The sequence below is a fragment of the Petaurus breviceps genome, unplaced genomic scaffold (assembly GCF_028583685.1).
Source record: "Petaurus breviceps papuanus isolate PSGF00001 unplaced genomic scaffold, PetGlider_PUasm1.0 140, whole genome shotgun sequence".
Taxonomy (NCBI): Eukaryota; Metazoa; Chordata; class Mammalia; order Diprotodontia; family Petauridae; genus Petaurus; species Petaurus breviceps.
The window spans coordinates 50439494-50461354 of NW_027185698.1; the positions used below are offsets into that span (position 1 = coordinate 50439494).

Below are 21861 nucleotides of genomic sequence, written 5' to 3' on the forward strand. Positions count from 1 at the left end.
AGCAAAGCTAGTCAGCAGATCTGATGTTGGGAAGAGGAAGAAGGAGAGGAAAGAGTGAAGGACAACTCCAAAGTAATGAACAAGGATGACTGGGAAAATGATGATGGGCCCAACAGAAACAGAGAATTTAGTAGGAAGGGCAAGTTTAGGCAGGAGTAGATAATGAATTTTGCTTGGGACAAGCTGTGCTTGAGATATAGGTGAGCCATTTCAGTGACTATGTCAAGAGGGCAATGGTGATGTGCTTTAGGAGAGAAATTGGAGTTAGATCTATAGATATGGTACACATTCATGGAGATGATAACTGAACCCATGGCAATGGACATCGTCACCAAGAAAGAATGTAGAGAGAGAAGAGCAGAGGGTTTAAGACAGGTCAGACTTGTACAACATACAACCCATGGTCAATCAGGAAAAGAAGCAGGTGAAAGCAGTGTTAGAAAAGTCAAGAGGAAAAAAGAGTATCCAGGAGAAAGCAGTAAAAGTGGAAAAAAACCCAACAACAACAGAAAGAGAATGCAGGACTGAGAAATGAGATAAAATCTATACGCCTCTTAGCACCGAGCCTAACACATAGTCTAGGCATTATATAAATACTAGCTATCATCTTCTGACGATGGTGATGATGAATGGCCACTGAATTTAACAGTTGACAAATTATTGGTAACTTTGGAGAAAGTGGTTTCAGTGGAGTATTAGGGGGAACCCAAAGAAATAAGGCTTTAATGGTGGGATTTCAGGAATTGTTGGGGAAAATACTTTGGGGTATTGTAATAGTAGATAGCATCATAGAGTACTTTGTATCCTTGCAACAACCTTATGAAACTGGTGTTAATATTATCTTGTTGTCCCCATTTTACAGATGGAGAAGCTAAAGCTAAGACAGTACCCAAGGTCACTCAGCTAGTAATGAGGCAGGATTCAAACTCAGGCCTTCCTGTCCCTTAGTCCAGCACTCCATGCATTCTATCACCTCCCTGCCTAAGGATCACATAGCAACCCTGCTCTGCAAGGAAATTACCCCAGGCAGGAATCTTAAATGTTCACTCTCCCCTACTAGGCTCCTTGAGGGCAGGAACACATATTATTCACCTTTGCATCCCTTAACATCTAGGGCTTTACTCTGAATTCTATAAATGCTTTTGAAATTTAACTGAAGAAAGGAGATGAATGAACTCTTGTGGCACAATGTACTGGATTGGAGTCCATATGTAGATAGGGGTCCTTGTCCTAATTCCCATTGGCAGGATGAGCAGGATTCTAGGAAGGGCAGTGGAATTCTTTATTTCACTCCACAAAAAGCAAAACACCACAAGGTCTCCTAGGAGCTCAAAGTTGGCATGATTCTCCTCTTCCTTTCCCATCCAGCGTGTCCCACATTCACCCAAAAGACCTGTAAGGCTTCCAGTCTCATAGGAATTATCCTGAGTTAGCCAGCCAGTCAGTCCATAAGTATTTATTAAATACGGCAGATAATGTGTTAAGTGTTGGGTTAGGATTCCCTATGAAAGAAAAAAATGAACTCAGGATTGCTGGAGATCTCTCGATTAACAAGCATTGCATAAGCTATTAGAACTACTATTTAATGGACCCTGTGCTCAGTGCTACAGATACAAATAATAAAATAAATACAATAAATACAAAATACAAATACAATAAATGACTACTTCCCACAAAGTAGATAAAAACAAATGAATACCAAGTAGGTAAACACCAGATGGGGCAGCTAAGTGGTCAAGTGAATAGAGTGCTGGGCCTGGAGTCAGGAAGACTCACCTTTGTGGGTTCAAATCTGGCCTCAGACGTTCACTAACAGTGCAACTCTGGGCAAATCATTTAACCCTGTTTGCCTCAGTGTCCTCATCTGTAAAAGGAACTGGACAAGGAAACAGAAGACCACTCTAGTCTCTTTGCCATGAAAACCCCAAATGGGGTTTGGATATGACTGAAATAACTGAACAACAAAAACACTGGATAGATTGAGAGGGACAGTGGCAATGCTTGAAGGGACCAGGAAAAGCAGAGAAAGTGCTGCTTGACCTGAGTCTTGAAGGAAGAGAGGAATTTTATAAGATGGAGGTGTGGAGGGAGTTCATTGCAGGCATGGGCAGAGCCAGTACAAGGGCCAGGAGAAAGGAGATGGAATAATGTGTATGAATAACAAGAGAAGCCTGGTTTGACTGGACCCCACAGAGGCAGCCAGTCAGTTAATAAATATTTATTGAGAAGCTACTCTGTGCCAGGCATTGTGCTAAGCACTGGGGATACAAAGAGGCCAAAGACAGTCCCCGTCCATGAGAGGCTCACAGCCCAAGATAAACAGGATATAATGACAGGAATAATACAGGAAATAATTAACAGAGGGGTTGGGATCTACATCTCCTGTAGAAGATGGTAGATTTTAGTTGGGACTTATAGGAAGCCAGGGATGTCAGCAGGCAGAGATGAGGACAGAGGATATCCAAGGTCTTGTTTTCAGTGAGGAGGCCAGAATCACTGGATGGAAGAGACAATGATGGGGAGTAACATGTAAGAAGACTGGAAAGATAGAGGGGGACAGGGAGGGCATAGATTATGTAGAGTTTTGAATAACAAACAGGATTTTGTGTTTGATGCTGGACAGGATAGGAAGCCACTGGAATTTATTGAGTTGGGGCTGGGTGGGGATAAGGGTGACATGGTTGAACCTGTGCTTTAGGAAAATCAGTTTGGTGGCTGAAAGGTCTTGAGGCAGATAGACCCACCAGCAATAATCCAGGCATGAGGTAATGAAGGTCTGGACTAGAGTGGTAGCAGTGTTGAGAGTTGTGGCTATTGGAGAGCTGTTGCAAAGGTCAAATCGACCAACCTTGAAAAAAGCTTGGATAGTGGGGAATCCAGGATGACTCCTAGGTCGTGAGCCCAAGAAACCGGGAGGATGGGCTTGCTCTCTATAGTAAGAGGGAAATTGGGAGAGGGAAGAGCTTAGGGAGAAAAATAATGAGCTTCTTTTAGACAAGTTGAGTTTAAGATGTCTACTAGAAATCCAGTTGGAGATGTCTGAAAGGTAGTTTGTAAATGTGAGGCTGGAGATCAGCAGAATAGAAAGATTTGAGAATCATCAGTATAGAGATGGTAATTAAGTTCTTGGGAGCTTATGAGAGCACCAAAAGAAGTAGCATAGAGGGAGAGGAGAAGGGGAGCCAGGACAGAACCCTGAGGGTGTGATCTGGAGGAAGATCCAGCAAAGGACACTAAGAAAAAAGCTGTCTGATAGGAAGAGAACCAAGGATGGTGTTCTGAAAACCTAGAGAAGAGAGTCAAAGGCTGCCAAGAGATTAAGGAGAATGAGGACTGAGAAAATGAGGATTTGGTCATGAAGAAATCGTTGGTAATTTTAGAAAGAGCAGTTTCAATGGAATGATGAGGTCAGAAGCCAGATTGTTAGGTGTTAATAAGAGAACAAAGGGAAAGGAAGTGAAGGCCCCTTTTCAAGAGGGTTAGCCACAAAAGGCAGAAGGGAAATAGAACAATAATTATCAGGGATGGAAGGATCAAGTGAGGGGCTTTTGAGGATGGGAGCAGCATGGGCATATTTGTAGGCAGTAGGGAAGGAGGCTGTAGACAGTGAGGGACTGAAGTGATTGAGTGGGGAATAACAAATGAGGTTGGAAATAGAAGTGAAGGCAAGGTTGTGAGGGCCTTAAAAGCTAAACAGAAGAGTTTTCATTTTATTTCTGAGGCAATAGGAAGCCACCCTGTGTTAATTGAGTAGGGGAGTCACGTGGTCATATCTGTGCTTAAGAAAAATCATTTTGGCTGCGGTGTGTGGATTGAGGAGAGATATGAGGTCATAAGACCAATTAGGAGAGTGTTGGAATGATCTAGGCAAGGTGAGATGGAGTAAGGTGATGGCTGTGTGAGTGAAGATAGCATCAGATACACCCTTTTCCATCTCTGCCATCATAACAGCTCACAGGAGAAGCAAACAATGAAGTCTATGTTTTTTCTCCTTAATACTGTGGCCCTGGTCCCTTCCTGCCTCTGGGGCCTTGTTCTCAACACCCTTTGAAGAGGCTAGAGCTGCCCAAATACAGCTTCTTTTCCTTCTAGTAGGCTGGGTCCCAGGATCTTCTCCTCTCCTCTTCAATAGACCAGAGCTGTCCAAATTCTCCTGTGTTTTCTGTTTCTCTGAAGGAGTAAATCCTGCAAATGCCCAGGGCCTCAGAATTGTTCAAGAAATCCTCCCTTTGGGGTGGCTAGGTGGTGCAATGAATAGAGCAACAACCCTGGAGTTAGGAGGACCTGAGTTCAAATATGACCTCAGACACTTAACACTTACTAGCCATGTGACCTTGGGCAAGTCACTTACCTGAAATTGCCCTGCCCTCCCCCTTCCAAAAAAAAGAAAATAAAAGAAATCCTTGCTTCTCTATCCAAGAGACTGAGTCATGTCACTCCATCCTTTCTCGAAGTCATTTATTTGAGGGGATGTGCCACTACCTCTTGAAATCTACCATTATCTCAAGCAGCTAAGTGGGCAGTAGATAGTGACCAACCTGGAGTCAGTAAGACCTGAGTTTCAAATCTGGCCTCAGACACTTACTAGCAGTGTGACCCTGAGCAGATCACTTAACTCTGTTTGCCTCAGTTTCCTTATCTGTAAAATGAGCTGGAGAAGGAAATGGCAAACATCTCCAGTATCTTTGCCAAGAAAACCCTAAATAGAGTTACAGAGAGTTGGTCTTGGCTGAACAACAACAAACACTACCTCTTGCAACTGCCAATGTCTCTGTCCCTGCCTCTTCAAGACTACCAATAGCGGCTCCCTGGGGGAATCTCTTCTGGACACATGGGCTTCCCATCGTCACATTCCCGGGATCTAGCTCTTAGCTCTATTGAGGATTCTTCTCTGATTTTCCAAATCTCATACAAGAGACTCCCTGTTCTCTTCCATAGAGCCAATAAAAAGAGGAAGGGGAGTGACACCCAACCCAAGATTGCCCAAGTCAATCAAACTTAATAATTTATCCTCAAAGAGCTGTGAATGGGTTAGCAAGTACCCAGGCCCAGGAGGTGTCCTCAACCTTCTCCCAAGGTTTTAATGGGCATGGGCACCTGGTACTGGGAGATACGATGTCCCAAACAATAGCTTCATTAAGCTAATCAGACTCCCCTGATCAATCCTTCTCCACTGTATGAATAATATAATAATATCAAGCAAATCCTGGCTCGACTGAACCAAGAGCATAAACATCACAGCAGCAGTCAGGAGGGCTGCCAGGAGGTAACAAAGAAGGGTGACAAGCCTGTGGGTGTCAGGAGTCAAGGCTGTACACGCATGTTGGTTACAGGGAGTGATGGTGATTGTATTTTTTACATTACCACTATGATTTTAGCCCAATGTCCAGGGGCTTCAGGTTTGATCATAAAAGTTCTTGCATTTAAGGACAGATCTCATTCTCACAACAGGGAGCAGCCCCTATAAGTCAGTGACCTTTTGCTGAGAATGTAAGGGACTTAGAGATAGCAATGATCAACTGCAGTCAGTCACATGAATTCCCCTCCCTCTAGAGTGTGTGCTCTGCCAATCATACCTCCCACAGCCATATTTCTGCTCCCTTCCTGGACTCAGGCTCACAGATACCTTCACTAACATTGTCCAAATATTCTGGCACTACTCCCAGAAGTAACTGACTTAGAACAGAGAACATGAGAGCTAGAAGGGTCCTTAGAGATCATTTTGCCCACCCTACTCTCATTTTATAGTTAAAGAAACTGAGGTTAGGGAGGAGAAATGACTTAGAAATCCCCTAGTTCAATGAATGCCTTCTGGACTGCAGCCTCTGCAAAATTCTGATGTTGCAGAAATTTATCTCTTGTTCTAAGCCCTTTTCTCCTGCTGAGAGCCTCCTACACCTCCATATCAGGCACATGGGGACCTTCCAACATGAACTGGGTCTGGCCTAAAATAAGAGGAGAGAATCGGCATGCTAAAGAGCTCCAGATTTGGATCCAGGAGAGCTGGGTTCAAATCCTAACTCTGAAGCAGACTAGCTGTATGATTCCAGGTGAATCACTTAACCTATCCGAACCTCAGGCTAATCACCTATAAAGGGGGACTAATAATACTTAATCTATCTACCTTACATGACTCTTAGGAGGAAGAAAGTACTTTGTCTGCCTTAATGGCCTCTACGAGTGTGAATTATAAATTATGAGTTATTATTATGATGGCTTGCTATACATCCTCAGAAATGGGATGCAATTATCCAGACGTGGATTATAAAAATCCAACAGGAGGAAGTAAGATAGAGTAAGGGGAAGCCCCAAAGCCAGTCTGATTTGGGGGCGGGTAGACAGAAGTCAGAGATATAGGACAAGAGAGATAATACCAGAGAGCAGGTTGTGCCTACCTGCTGTGAAGTCTGTATGCTGAAGAATCCCCCAGGCAGTGTATGTCAGTTAGCATGAATATTGGGACCCCCCCCAGATAAAGGGAAATTGGGAAGGGAAAACTCTGCAATAATGTCTAATGCAGAAGTATTGTGCTATGAGGAGGTTTTAATGTTTATGATGCTTCCATTCAAAGATTAATTGAGATAGTGAAGGTTAATGTTGTCATTCTAGTCTAAAATAAGGGGTGATTTTGCTGCTGCAATGGTTTAGGGGAGAATCTGAGGGCTGTCCCCAGAGCTCACTGCAGGCTGTGTGGGAGATGAACAACAACAAGGTTTAAGACAATAAAGCATCACCATCTTCATTCTGTTCCAGGGACCCTTGTGCCAAGACAAACAGCTGCAGCTATACAAGGCCTAAAGGGAGGACAGGGAGAAGGCCCTTGCTAAGGCTCTCCAGGTCTTGCCCTAACTGGAGGGCACTGGGGAATCACTGGAGTGGGCTTTTGGGGGCGAATTCCTAGGAGATGCTAAATAGAATGGACACTCAGACAAGTGCCTTCCTTGGGAGCATAAACCCCCTGACAGAAGCCTCCTCCCTCTGGGCCCTGGGAAGAAGGAGCTGGAAGGGGTGCAAATGCCCACTTCCTCAATGCCCAGACACAGATGGTCCAGCTCCTGGAATCCAACACTCACCTGTTCTCAGGTCATACTTTGACACTGGCCCCTCACAGCATCTCCCTCCCTAGGGGAACTTGTTTCCTGAGCTCATGCTCTGACTGAAAAAGCAGTTCAGACTCTAAGAAGAGAGAATTCTAGTTCCTGGAGTTAGTAGGGATTTGGTCCAGCAGGGAGATCCTTTGGGAAGCCCTGAAATTATGCCCTGTGGCTGCCTGACAGACAAGACTAGAGGCAGCTTTTCAGGGCTGGCAGAGGTGGGGCCTGAGGCAGCCGAGGAGCCTTAGGGGTCTTTAAGATGGTGTGGAGGGAGGGACTTGGCTTGGTCTTCCAAGAAGAGGGTCAGGTACACTCCCACATAATTTCCCATGAATTGGCAGGGACTTAGCCCATAGTGTGGGTGGAGGTTGGGGAGGGGGAATGCCAAGAAGCACTTTCTGCCTTTCTCATCCTGTACAGGGTCGAATCCCCTACCTTCCCCCAGTCTCAATCAATGTGAACAGTAGTCATTGCGGGAAACAACTGGGAAGACACTTTCTCAGCCCCCGTTTACTGCTCCTTGTGGAGCTGTTTCCCCGGAAACGGAATAATCACCAAGAGCTAGCTAGCGCATGGCAACTGTGTGAGTCTGAATGTGTGTGTGTGCATGTGTGTGTTTAAGTGGATGAATGCATGTGAATATGTAGGGGAGTGATTCTACTTGTGGGTGTGTGTACATGAGAATATAAGCATGAGTGTATGCTTGTGTGTAATAATGTATGTAAATAAATGTGCATGTGACAAGTTGAATGCAATCGTGTTTGTCAGTGGAGTGGACATGAGTGGAAAAAATCTACATTTATGAGTGTGTGTGTGTGTGTGTGGATGAGAGAGTACATGAGTGTGACTGTGTGTGACAAAGGTGTCATGTTATACACAGTTGGCTTGGACTTTTTCCTTTTAAAATTTATAAACTACAGTGTGGAAGAAATTTTGCTGTTCTCTCCCAATGCCTCCTCATTGTCCATAGGAGACCAAGGAAGTCCTGAATAAGATGAATTTTATCTGCAGATATTCACAGCCATGGTCCCTGCAGAAAATATAATGGACTCTGCAAGTTCACATTGTGGGGATGACCATTCTGATCAAACCTCATCAATGTTCAGGAGAAGGGTAGAAGCCATTTTTGTTCAGGATCCTGGGGTCCTGTACCCATATAAAACACAGAGGAGACTACTAAATGCAACTCTATATGTGGCTTTATAATCCTCATAGCTGTAGGCAGAAAGATCTACATACCCCGTATCTGGATGACCATGTGAGCACATTAAGTGTGAAAACGAAGCCCTCCCTGGAAATGACCTTGACAGCTTGGAGTGCTATAGGGGTTTCCCAAGGTCTTTTCTGATTGAGGGCTAAGATTCACACATGACTTCTTTCCAGCCTCTTTCTCCCCAAACTTCATGATTTTTTCCCACTCATCACTTTTTTTGGTGCTTTACTCCTCCTATTTCCTGAGCTAGAAATAGAGCAATAAACTCTACAGTGATTAAATCACAAGCTGAACATTATGGTGTATATTATACATGACACATATTAGATTATGACATATTTTTAATATAACAGGGCTTCTGTAACTCAATGGATCTGTGATCTCAGTGGTGTGGCCCTCCTTCTACTGACATAGACCACAATCCCTTTGTGCCTTCTCATCCTGACACCCTTATCAATGACTTTCCATACCCTCCCCTCATTGAGTTTCTACCCAATAGGCTAGAGACCTTGTGAAGACATGCAACATTGAATAACATCTGTTATTCTTTACTGTTACCACATGGCCTACCCACATCCTTTTCTGGTCTTACATGTCCTAAATGATGAGTGTATTTTACCCTACTTCTGCACAATTCATTCTTTTTTTTTTATTCCATAAATTAACCCATTTATTGTTGGACTATGGGCTACAGATATTTGATAAGAAGATTTTACTGGTCTTTCATTTCCTTCAGTCTTCTGATGGCAGATTTGACTGTGACTGCAGAAGTGGTAGTGAGTGGTGGCAGCACCACTAGCTACTGTTTTCATACAGGATCCACAATGCCAGATTAATATAAGTGCCACAGTTCATCTTTTCATTTTGGTCTTGCCACAGAAGGAGCAGATATATTTGGTATGCTGCCTAATTTCAATTTTCCTAACCATTTTTCTGTCGAATGCACCCCAACATGTTCCATATTTACCAACAACCCCAACCTTCTTGGTATGTTTAGCAATGTTAGCAGTTGTGGGGCTGAAGCTTGGAGAGTTACACAATTCATTCTTGCTGATATGGGCAAATTCCTTACATTCTCGAAGGGGCTTTTCATTGCCTCTTGGCACACCTACAAATTGGATTCTTCTGAGATAACAGTGTTGCATAATTTACAATCATAGAGTATCATTGGGAGAATACTGTTGAGAAAGAGAGAGAGTTGAAAGAGACTTTTGCAGCAATTAGAGGCAAGTAATCATTAAAGCACTCATTTTCCAAAGGTAATTTAGCCTGATTCCCTTCCTCTTATTCAATTCTGAGCCCAGCTCATAGTCCACATGCAGTACATGTCGAAAATGCACATACTGATAAATGTATGTCTACATATAGTTACTTGTCATAATCTAAGCAATAGGTTTTTTTCCATCCATTTTGTCCCCGTGGATGGCCATATCAGAATTTTTTTCATTGGTGGAACCCCGAGGAGTTTTTGTCCTGTTTGCAGGTGAATGTCATTAGTTCAATGTCATCTGCAAAAAGAACCTCTCAAGGATTGGCAGTGTTGTTTGTGTGTGGATGTCATGTAATATATCCTCCCTGACATTGGCAATACTTTTGAGGGCAGAGTGGACAGTTCCAATTATCTCAAGACATTTCCTCGTTGATTCTGGGCAGAAGGGACTTCAGCCACTGTCTGCCTCTGGAGTTTTAGATGTCTCCTTTCCTCATCTTTCTGCTCCTACCTCTAGCCTGAACTAGAGCACATTTACTTATTCCGGTTTCGCCCAGTACCCAGAAAAGACCATGAAATCTCAAGGACTGGGACTCTGAAGCTCTTCCCATTCAATCTCAAACCCTGATCTGTTTCTTAGCGTCCCAAAGATGTCATTAAGTCGAAAGAAATAACTTGCCCCACAAAGAAATGTCCTTTTTAGTTGAGTTAAAACAGCAATTTTCCATTAATTCACATCCATCTATCAGTTTTCCCTCTGATACACCAACTTAAGCCAGGAACACGGATCCATGGTCCTGTTCCAAGACGAACACCTCCTCGTTTGTATCAAAATAACTTTCCCTTCAAGCAGGCGGTGCCACCCCAACCTACTAGCGGACCCAAGCGGTCTCCCCGCTCCTGCTCCTACTTTGGCTCCAGCTCCCAGGAGGGGGCGGGGTATCAGGGAGGCCCCAGAGCTCCAGGCATAGTAATCCCGGGAGACCACCCCTTCCTTCTCTGGGCTTCAGGACAAGTTCTGCCCCCTCCTCCTGGGGCCGTGGGACGGGAGGGACTCAGTTTCAGCAGTCTCCTCACAAGCGTGGGGGTGAAGGGGGTGGAGGTGAGACGCAAAGGTGAGGGTGGAGATGGAGGGTTGGAAGGCTGGAGAGAGGAGCAGGGTCGGGATGGCCTGGGGAGCAGGGATGGGGGAAACGCCCGGGGATCGGGGATCGGGGCGCGGAGGAGCCAGGAGTTGGTGACGAGTTGAGTGGGGGAGTGGGGGTGCAGGTGCGGTGATGGGGCTCAGGGGAGTGAGGGGCTTGAGTGCCAGCAGTCAGAACTCCCTGCTAGAGCCGGGCAGAAGTGGAGCTGTGGGAGGCCCTGTCACTGGGGGAGTTTCGGGGGGAGGGGGGCGCCGCGGGGGGTGGGGCGGGGGGAAGCTCGCTGCGTTCGGCGCCGCCGCGTCGATTTCCCTGAGCCTGGCTGCGGCGGCTGCCGTGCTGGGAGGCGGCGGCGGCGGCGGCGGCGGCGGGAGGAGGGATGGGGTCCCCGGCGGCTGAGGGCGCGGCGGCGGCGGCCGCGGCACTGGGCCGGGAGGACGCGGGAGGATGAGGAGCCGGCAGGCGGTCCGGCCGCACCGCGCCGGGAGGAGGCGGGGGAGGCGGAGGGAGGCGGCGGCAGCGGCGGCGCCCGGGGCAGCAGCCGCGCGGGGTGTGGGCCGGCGGGGGCGCGGGCGCGGGCGCGGGCGCGGGCACGGGCGCGGACGATGAAGTGGAGCGTCCGCGGAGCCTGCGCCGCGCTCTCCTCCGGCCTTCTGCTCGCCTGCGCGCTCAGCGCCGCCGCCGTGGGGCTCAAGTGCTTTTCTCTGGGCTCCGAGCTCCGCGGGGAGCCCTTCCGCCTGGGCACCGCCGCCGGCGCCTTCTACTCGGGGCTGCTTCTGGCCGCCGGCCTGTCTCTGCTCGGCTCCGCCCTGCTCTGCTGCCGGCCCAGGGACGAGAGCCCCGCGGGGGCGGTGCCGGGCGCCGGGGCCGGGCCCGGGGCTGTGCCGGGCGCGCTAGGGGGCCCGGAGGCCGAGCCCGAGAGCGGAGCGGCGGAAGCCCGGGCTGCTGCCGCGATCCCTGGCAGCCAGAACTTCCTCCTGCTCGGAGTCTTGGTCTTTATGCTCGGGGTCTTGAGCGCCTTCGCCGGAGCTGTGATCGACGGCGACACCGTGTCCCTGGTGGAGCGTAAATACTCGCACTACTGTGTGAAGCCGCGGGCCCTCGCCCCCGGCCCGGCCCCGGCCCCCGCGCGAGCCCGCAGCCCTCTGGACAGTTCCGAGAATGCCCCGGCGGCAGCACTGGCCCCGGCTCCGGCCCCGGCCCCGGCCCTGGCCCCGGCCCCCGCTCGTGTCCGCAGCACCCTGGACAGCTCCGCGTCGGCCCAATGTGAGAAGCTGAAGGATTACCAGCGCGGCCTCGTCATCTCCACGGTCTTCAACTCGCTCGAATGCCTGCTGGGCTTGGTCAACCTGCTTCTCGTCAAGAACTACAAGTCGTCGCAGGCGCGACGGGGGCGGCGGGGCCGACGGAGGGGCGGCCGGGGAGGGCGGCCCCGCGGCCCGGGCTCCCGCCAACACGCGCCCACGTCCCGGCAGCAGCGGCGGGGCCGGCGGGGCAAGCGCGGCGGGCGGCGGCTGCTGCAGCGGCCCAGCGAAGGCTCCCTCTTCTCCCCGGACGAGGCCGACCTCCCCTCCCCGGGCCTCGGCGGCGGCGGCTGCGGTGGCGGCTGCGGCGGCGGCCTCTTTCCCGGGGCGCGCCACGCCGTCTCCTACATCAACGTGGGTGTCTTCCACGCGTTCGACGAAGCGGGCGTGGAGGTGCGCTGCGGGGGACACCCCTCGGTGGAGCTGCCCGGCTACTCGCCCTCAGACCCGGAGCTCCAAGTCTCCTACCCCTACTGCTGCCGGCCTCCCCACGAGGACGTCTATCCCCGGGAACCGGGAAGGGTCAGCTGAGGCACGCTGTCCGCAGCCCACCCCAGGGGCTGGCCGCCTCAAGCCCAAATCCGTGCCGGAGAATCGTTTTGTTCATCGGAAGGTGGGCAGGCTGGGGGGAAGGGGCTTAGTGGGCCACTGCCGCCGCCCCTAGGGGAGAGCGAGACCAGCTTCTCTCCAGTTTGGCATCTTCCGGGGGTCCCGGGGCGCGGGACCCCAGGCGCCAGCCTCTGCCGGTCCCTTCTCCGGCTCCTAGACTCTTCCCGCTGTCGGGAGCAGAGGCTCTGGCTGCTGGCCACTTCTGTGGAATTGGATGTCTGGGATGGGCACCAAGAAGGGAGTACATTTGTATTCAATTTTTATGTCTGGGGACTTCCCTCCTCTCCTCTGTGTCTGTTCGATATCCGGATTCCGTTTTAAAGTTTACAATAAATGTTTATAGGTTGGTTCATCCAACCACATTTCTCTTTGGCAAATCGTTTTGGTCAAGGGAAGCCCCGGCAGCAGCGCAGAGCTACCCGAGGGCCAAGAGGAAGGCAGACATAGGGGGAACTCGAAGCAGCCTCAAGAAGCGTCGGACCCTCCACTGGGAAGAGGAAGAGAGGGTCCTGTTGTGTTTGCCCGTCTGGCGGGATCCTGCTGTGTGACTGGTTGTACCCTCACCCCAGAGTGCCGTGAGTTACACTTTGGTTGTTGGGAGGTGGATACACAAGCCAACCTGCACTTTCCAAGATAAAAGAAAAGAAAAATGAAGAACGACATTTTTTTTTTTTTTTTGTACACGAATGTGCCTGCTTTTGTTGACAATTTCTTACTGTAAAAGCTTTCCAGTGAATGGTGAAAATGTTTGGTAAATTTATTGCAATTTAATAGCAGGGGTTTCCTTACTTACAAAAAAAAATTGAAATGCTTTTGGAGAATTCCAATTAAAAGAGAGTCAAAGGCTATCTACGCACAAAACGGTTTAGGAAAAGAAGGTGGGATTCAGTCAGAAATGGATTATTGTGAAAGCCATCAAGCAGGTCTGTTCAGTGGGTTATTTGCCTGAATCCAGCCTATCTTTTCTTTTCTTTTTCTTTTCCAAGTTGACTGTTGTGTGTGTGTGTGTCTGTGTGTGTAGACACTGACACGAGGTCCCATACATTCCTCTTTTGGAAGCCAGTTCTGGGTTTTTTACTGCAACGCAGAGCTTATTTTTGGTTAACACAGATGAACAATTCAATCCTATTTTAGACAATTGCAGTCACAGTCTTTCTTGTAAAGACCATCTTGAATATTACAGCACTTGATTTAAAATATACCCCTTAAATAGCCTTAATTGCTGTGAAGTTCATAATCTCAACAGGATATATATGTAAATGTATGTATATGTATATTACAAATGACATGTCAATATACATACAGGCAGACACACACATATGAACTCTAAGAGAACATGTTGGCAAAAAAACCTCTAGTATTCTAATCTTGCCACCAGATAAAATATCACAGGACCCCTCTATGAGATTGGTGTGCTAAGACAGGGCTAATGGCCTTAAAGACAAGCCCTATCACATCAGACTGATATAATATGAGCTATGGTATTTTGGAGGAAACATCATCTGACCTGAATCAGGATAGTATGGAAAGAGCATTGGATTTGGAATCAAAGTACCTGAAGTCAGAGGACCTGGGCTCTCATCAGAGATCTGTTACTTACTACCTGTGTGACCTTGGGCAAGTCACTTCACCTCCTGGGCCTCAGTTTCCTCATCTGTAAAATGGTTAGACTAGATGATTCCTAAGGTCCTTTCCGGCTCGAAGTCCTATGATCCTATTATCCAAAGGGGTCTTACTTTATTCCCCCAAAAGAATGTTTAATCCCCAGTCCTCCATGCTAATGGGCAGACTCACAGCTAAGATGGCAGAGGAAACCAAAAGAAAATGTGAATCCTCATTTGGGACCTCATGGCTGCAATGCTAATAGCAGCAATTTACATTAGCAAGCAAAGGGGAAAGAATTGGGGATTTTATGTTTTGTGGTGCATGGAGTTTACTTTTAATTTAAAAAAATATTTAAAATGAATGGATATTGAAGTAACCCATAACCTGGGGATCCTGGAATCAGATCATACTTCCTGTGAGTAGCAGAGGGAGTGATGGGTTTGGAGTCAGAGGACCAGGGTCCAAATCTTCACTCTGCCTCTCCCTACTTACATGACCATGGGTAAGTCATATCCCCTCCGTGGGCCTGTTTCCTCATCTATATAAGAGAGGTTTGAACTAGAAGACATCTAAAGGATGTTTCCAACTCTAAAATCCTATCATCTCAAACTGGGGCTATCTTTGTTTAAAGATTAGGTCAGCTTGGATGCCCCCAGCTGATGACATTTGCTCCATTGTATTCCATATCGAATCATTATGGTCAATCCCTGTTAGGAACCTGGAACTGCTGTTCCTGCAAGTGTGGAGGTGGTCCTGGTGAATCAGAGAGTTCACAAAGTACCAAAGCCAAACAGAAAACGGAGGAAACATCACAAAATTTAAGCAACTCCCCTCTATGCTACATGTGGTCTACATGGCACAATAGCAAGGAGAGCTTTGTTATTTAACTGATTCATTCTGATCCTGTAGGTAGATGAGCACATTAATTCAGACCAATTAGCATTAGACTGATGTTTGGCTGTCAGCCAGTATTCATCAAATTACTCAGATAATTGGTCAGTATCCACTTTGTGTTTTATAGACACACACACAAAAAGATGGAGGTATTTGGTTTATGGAATTCATCAACATAGATCAAATTTATACTTCATTTTGCTTGCATGGACAGTAGAGGAAAATGACTCATCTCCTCTAGCCATGTCTATATACTTATTGTATATCCACCTTCTTGTACACATTGGTTATGCTTTGCATACAAAAATCCAATGTAACAAGCACTTACATAGTGCCTATTACATACAAGGCACTGTGCTAGGTGCTGGAGATACAATGACAGTTAACAATAGTCTCTGCCCACAGGGAGCTTATATTCTACCAGGTGAATATAACATAGGAGGAGGGTAGAGATCGGACCTTTGATTCCATTGGTATAGGAACTCACAGGTAAGGAAACTCATTCCACTAACACAGGTCAGTATCCTTTTGGCCACCTATGGTCTTAAGATTCAACATGTAAATTTACAAATATATTAATGATCATTTGAGGAAGCAGAGAACAGTAACCACTATGGGAATACAAAAATACACCAATGGATGTGAAATTTCCTTGATGTGGTTATTCCCTCCAAAAATGAAGCTCATAATCTGTCTCTGATTGTCCATACCCTCCATACCTTGGTTCACTACCAAGGGTCCAAGCCAATGTGCTGGGAAGCCGTCATCAATTTCTGTTGACATCATGAGGATACCAATGAACCACAAAAAGATGGTATCACAGCTTCATATACTTAGCGAATGGTGGTCATAGAATGTAAGCTCCTTGAAGACATGGCCTCTTTCTTTTTTACGTCTGTATCCCCAGCTCATTGCACAGTGATTGGCACAAGGCAGGCAGTTAATAAATGCTTGTTGAATTGAATTGGACTTCAGTTCCGAGGCACCAAACAATTGTGGACTCTCCACTTCACCTTGGCTAAGTTCATACAACACAAAGTGGCAGTGGGAGAGGGTAGAGCAGGGAAGTGGCAATTATCCATCTGATTTGCTCAACTTAACAGTTAATCTAGCTAGTTTTGCCCCCAAAATGGATTATTTCACCACAATTACTCTGTTTGAATGGCTATATTGATCAAAGACATTGGATGACTGCTAAAACTCCAAAATGGATGTTTTCACCATAATTACCCTGTTTGGCTGGCTCTATCAATCAAAGACATTGAATGATTGCTAGAATTTCCTTGTATTTTGTGCTATGTAGACCCTGCTAGGCTTGGCAGAGTTTAGATTTGATGTTTAGCTGTAGGGCAATCTTTTCCTGAGGAAAAGTAAGACTCTCTTCCTAATATATAAAGAATGGTTTGAAGTGGAGAAGAACACAATTTTTGGAAAGGTTGCTGAGTTGGGGTTGGATACATGCAGTATTAGCATAAAGTGCTAAATCTCATAGTATTATTTTGTTTTCTCTGATGTTTTTGATGTGCACAATTTGTACAACCTAAGCTGTCAAATGCCTTATGAGTCTTTCCAAATTTGCAATCAAAATATGTAAAACTTTTTAGTCTTTTCTTGGAATAGCACACACATTTTTGGTTTACTACTTATTTCCAAACTCTGGTGGCCCAAAACTCTGGACATGGCTGATTTTCCTTTTTTTTGCTCCAGAACCTGGGATGAGAAAAGGTGTTCTCTCAGATGACCTCATGGAATCATGGGGGTCTAATCACTGGTTAGAGAGAATGGATGGAAAAGGTTCTGTGCTTCAGAGTCATCACATAGCACAAGAATGCTGGCCAAAACCAGCAGCTGTCCTGATGGATATCTAGGTGGGAGGGAGAATATAGGAAGCGGAGCTTGAGAAACTATTTGGGTTGTCCGTTTCTCTCTGGGCCCAAGAAAAATTTAGTTCATATAAGCCCATGGGGGCTAATAATGCCAAACAATATTTTAAAGGCAAAATATTATTAGTTCCATAAACACTTAGTTCTATTTTTTGGAGGTTGATATAGAATCAGAATACCAACATTTTATTTTTTAAGTTTTGCTATGAGAACCAAAATTCCAAATATTCCGAAACTCCAGTTGTCCCAAAGACCAATGCTCAGGGAAACCCCATGGAAAAAGAAGGAATTGGTCTGATTGTTCTCAATGGTTAGAATTCTGGCTCCAGATTTCTTAATGATGCTGAATTTATTATTTTTTTATTCATGTCCACCCCACTTTATGGTATCTTTTCTGTCTGCTATTTAGAATCCCTGCTTTATGATCATTAAGCTAATGATACCAGTATGGTTTACTTTCCTCCAAATGGGGCTTTTTCCCTGTCATTCTTCCAGAAGTTAATGATATCAATGAAAGGTACAGAAGAATATTAGGTATGTGTCAGCAAGTATATATTGAATAATTCATTCTTTATAAATTAATATTTTTAAATTTCATGCTATGGCTTGAGGCAGTGGTGACATTTTTCAGCTCAAATTCATATAGTTTATTTAAAGATAGAACAGCTGAATTAGGGTAACAGGTGATGTCACATACAGATTTGGGAAAATAAACTTAGCAGAAATGCCGGGCTTTCATGGTCAAATAGAATTCCTGTGGCCTGAGACCCTTGGCAGTGCAGTAACACCCTTAAGCAACTGGGGAACCACTTCAGTTGAGATAGTTTTAATGCAGACAATGTTTTCCTGAGTGAAAAATTCACATAAACTACCAGCTATCTCACTTTTTAAAACCGATTGAAGTGATTGCTTATTCAGTGTTAAGTATACCAAACAAGGTTGGCTGATTGGATTCCTGTCCTCCCTCCCTCCCCCAATCCCATTAATTAGTGTTTCAATGTTGTATTGATAGTCAAACTGGTAAATGTGGCCTGTCAGACATGGCTGTGATTTTTGTTACTCCTAAGAATATCAAGGAATATCTACCACATTCTGGTCATCAGGGGGCTCCAGGATAAGGGTGAAATGTGTTTACTTTTTTGTAACACTAATTTTCTGACCCATGGATTGGAGGCTGTATTGTAAAGGGAGGCCTCCAAAGGGATCCATATTGGAGGAGAAGGCCATTCTTTCTGTGGTAGAAGTTTAAAGAGTAATGAGCCCCTAGAGTTTAGAGAGGACAGTAGAATTGGGCAAAAAGCAGCTTTTACATGTGAAACACAAGGCCAGGTCTTTGGAACCCCTTCTAATTACCAAAATGTCAAACACTTGTGCTAATGTATAGTGTCTATAGGCTCTATACAAACTGCCATACCCAACTAGAAGCAGGCTGCTGAGATGAGAATTAACAATGTCAGGCGGCGTCACCACAGAACAAAGTGGAGTGGAGATTTGGCAATTATTTATCTGGTTAATCTGACACAATTGCATAATTGTAATCTTGTTGATATGCCAACTTTCTTCTTTGTTCAGTTCTGTCCTTGAGGGAATTGGTTAATGGATGCACATTTTCAGTGCCATCCTTTGGTGCTGTCCAGTTGTTGTTGGCCAAAAAAAAAAAATATCTTTCATCTTATAACACAGTAAGACCTGAGAAAATGAATATGCCACAGAGACTTGAATGGAGAATTACTTCTGACATGTGAATAGGGATAAATCATTTCTATATCTCTGTAACTATTTTTTATATGAGGGGAAGGCTCCCACCTGTTGCCAATTGATATTATCCCCATACTCCAAATATATTCACCTGATTCTGTTCCTTTTCTTTTTTTTGGTATTGTAATTGACTCGATAGGACACCTCTAAAGCTGGGAATGGGTAAGCAGAACCTCATTCAGTTTGGGAATAAAATGGTATTAAAAGATCGTGATTCTTTTACACAGTTTGACTTCTCTGAAGGATTTCCTGGTGCTGATGAGAGAAGAACCTGGTTGTTGGTATTGCTGAGCTATGTGTTTCAAACTCAATGTTGTCATGTTAAATGGTTTTTTAAGGCCTCTGGGTTGAGAGGGAAATCTACTTACCTATGTGAAACCATTCAAGGAAGCCCTATTCTCCATTTTGCCTTCTGATCTGACATTTGATCCTCAGCATAATGTCAATAAATACTTTGTCATTTCAGGATTAATAAAACCTGTTTTAAAGCACAGTGCATCTAATAAAAGCAGCCCGATGCCCTTGGCTCCTTCCTGCTGACCTTGTGATCTTACAGGCCTACTATGTTTCCTGTCATTTCCAGGGAGCATTTTAGGTGCTGAGTGATGGTCGGATCCCATGGACTATACAAGGATGTCCCCTGAGAACCAACAACTCACCAAGGATGGGAATTATTGAGTGGACAAAAAAAAAATAGGAAATTGCTTCAGTTTACACCTACCAGCTGAAAGTAACTGAGTTCAAAGCAAGAGAAATGGAATATCACAGAGCAGGAGTATCTGAGCCTTTATTCAACCCTAGCAAACAGCCTTGGTGGAGCCCTTCAGCTTACCATCTTCCCCCACTATCCCCCAAAGAAACCACTTCTCCCTGCCCTGAAAAGCCAGCAGAAATCCCAGCTTATCTATTAATCAGCTGCTGGTTCCCCATACCCTCTTCCTGCTTCAACTTTGTCCTCCCCCCCCTCCCCAAACATATTTTACTTAAAGGCTGTTTTCAATTGGAACTAAGAGGCAATGTGATACCATAGAAAGATGCTCGATTTGGAGTTAGAGGGCTTGGGTTCAAGTTGTGACACTGCTTGTTAATATCTATGTGACCTTGGTCAAGTCACAACCTCTTTGGGTCTCAGTTCCCTCATCTTCAAAATAATGAGGTTGGATTAGATGATCTTTAAAGTTCCTTTCTGTTCTAAATCTAGGATATCATGAATATTACTATTCCTTCTCCCTGCCCCTCCCCCAAGTGAATGACTTAAGTAATTGAGACAATGTGTACTTTGGCCAAGCAAAATATTCTTATTAATTACCTGAGTGGAGAAACTTTTGGTTATTTAAAAATATTTTCAAATGAGCCCTTAATCAGTTCATCTTAATTTCTTCATAAAGCAGGCTTACAAATGAACTCTACTTAAGGTTACTCAGAGCAAATCAAAAGCACTTGGCCATGACAGAAAGAAGCAACTGGCTTTCCTGCTAAAAACACATGTCAAGCTGGTCACACACCAGTCTATTGGCAACCGTGGTCCTGCTTGACTTTTATCACTGCCCTTCTTTGCAATCAGCCAAACCATCTGTTTTGCTCAGCCCTATGTTTGTGACAGAAAAGAAAGAGATCAGGTCTGTGTCCTCAGGGAGCTTATAGTCTGGGGGTATTAAAAAAAAAAAGAGTAGACTTAGGTCCATTCTTCAGGAAGGTCACTGTTTTGGAGAAGAGAAGACTCACAATGTAAGAGTAGTGTGTGTCTAAATATCTGTTGTGGTGATGTCTTCAGGGAACAATCAACAGTGATGCCAAGATCCCATTCTTAGGCCAAATCCATTGTTTTTCAAGGATATTTTAGGTAAAATTTTCTCCCTTTGTGCTTCCCCATGATGAAGTTTATATGCTCCTTCCTGCCACTCAGACAGCCTAGGATCTGCAAGTTTAGCCTGCCTTTCATGGGCATTCCACTACTTGGAAGAAATTGTGTCCTTTGTCAACCTGGAGGTTTCAATGTTGTAACCCATTTTACAAGTAATATAGAAACGTGAAACAAGATCCTCTGAGCTGGAAGGACATTCAGTGGCTATCTAGTCAGACCCATACCATTCTAATTTGGGTTAGTTCTAATTAGTAGGAATGGGTTAGTTCTAACTAGTAGGATTTCCCTCCCTACCCTATGCCTTCCTAGAGAGAGGCAGAAAATCACAGAATGTCAGACTCTCAGCTGGAAGCGGCCCCAAGGACAGCTAGTTCACTCCATATCTGAATGAGAATCCTTTCTACAATTTATCCAAGCTTGCTAGAAGATCTCCAATGAAAGGGGATGCTACATCCAAAGGCAACTGATTTCACTTTTAGCCAATCCTTGGTGTTAGAACTAGGAAGGCAGCATTGTGCAGTGGACAGTTTATTTGGGAGTCAGGAAGACCTACCTAGATTTAAGCCCTGCCCCCAACACATATTGACTTTGTGATCTTATACCAGTCACTTAACCTCTCAGTGGCCTGGCCAACTCTCCACAACTGTAACTTCCGGAGAAGGTGCTAACCTGTATGAACTAAATCCTGGAGTTCCCTATATCAATGAATTCACAGGTCCAGTTCCTATCTCTAGCTGCTGGGAAGTTTTTGTTGATAATGAGTTAAAATTTACTTCTTCATAACCTCTAGCCATTATTCCTAGTTCTGCCATTTGATGTCATGAAGAAAGTTTAAATCCTCTTCCATGGGATGGCCCTTCAAATATCTGAAGCCATCTCTTCTCTAGGCAAACTTGATCCCATCATTCCCCTCCCCCTAGACACACACACACATACACACACTCTTATGGTAACCCTCTTCCTCATCTTGGTTGCTGACCTCTAGACAATAGAGTTTATCAATGTCCTTCCTAAAATGTGGCTCCTGGAACTGAACAAAATACTCCAGGTATAGTCTGATCAGGAGAGAAGACAGTCACCTTCTAGTCCTTGAAGCCATATCTCTCTCTTCAAGCATGAGCTTTTTTCCTGCTGTATACGGAGTCACACCAAGTTTGTAGTATTCTAAACTCCCCAGATCTTTTCTACAAGAACTGATAACTATACACATTTCTTTTACCTTGTACTTGTGAAGTTCTTCTAACCCCAATTAGACTATGCTTATCCCGATTAAATTTTAATCTTA

General features: G+C 45.4%; 1 protein-coding gene across 1 annotated transcript; it reads left to right on the top strand.

The window, feature by feature from the left end:
* Positions 1-11264: 11264 nt before the first annotated feature.
* Positions 11265-21661, top strand: TMEM271 (transmembrane protein 271). The gene has a single exon (XM_069072768.1). The coding sequence runs from the start codon at positions 11265-11267 to the stop codon at positions 12492-12494; it is 1230 nt and encodes a 409-aa protein (XP_068928869.1). The 3' UTR covers positions 12495-21661.
* Positions 21662-21861: the final 200 nt, after the last annotated feature.

Coding starts and splice junctions, on each gene's coding strand:
- TMEM271 (XM_069072768.1), top strand. CDS start 11,265: ATGAAGTGGAGCGTCCGCGGAGCCTGCGCCGCGCTCTCCTCCGGCCTT.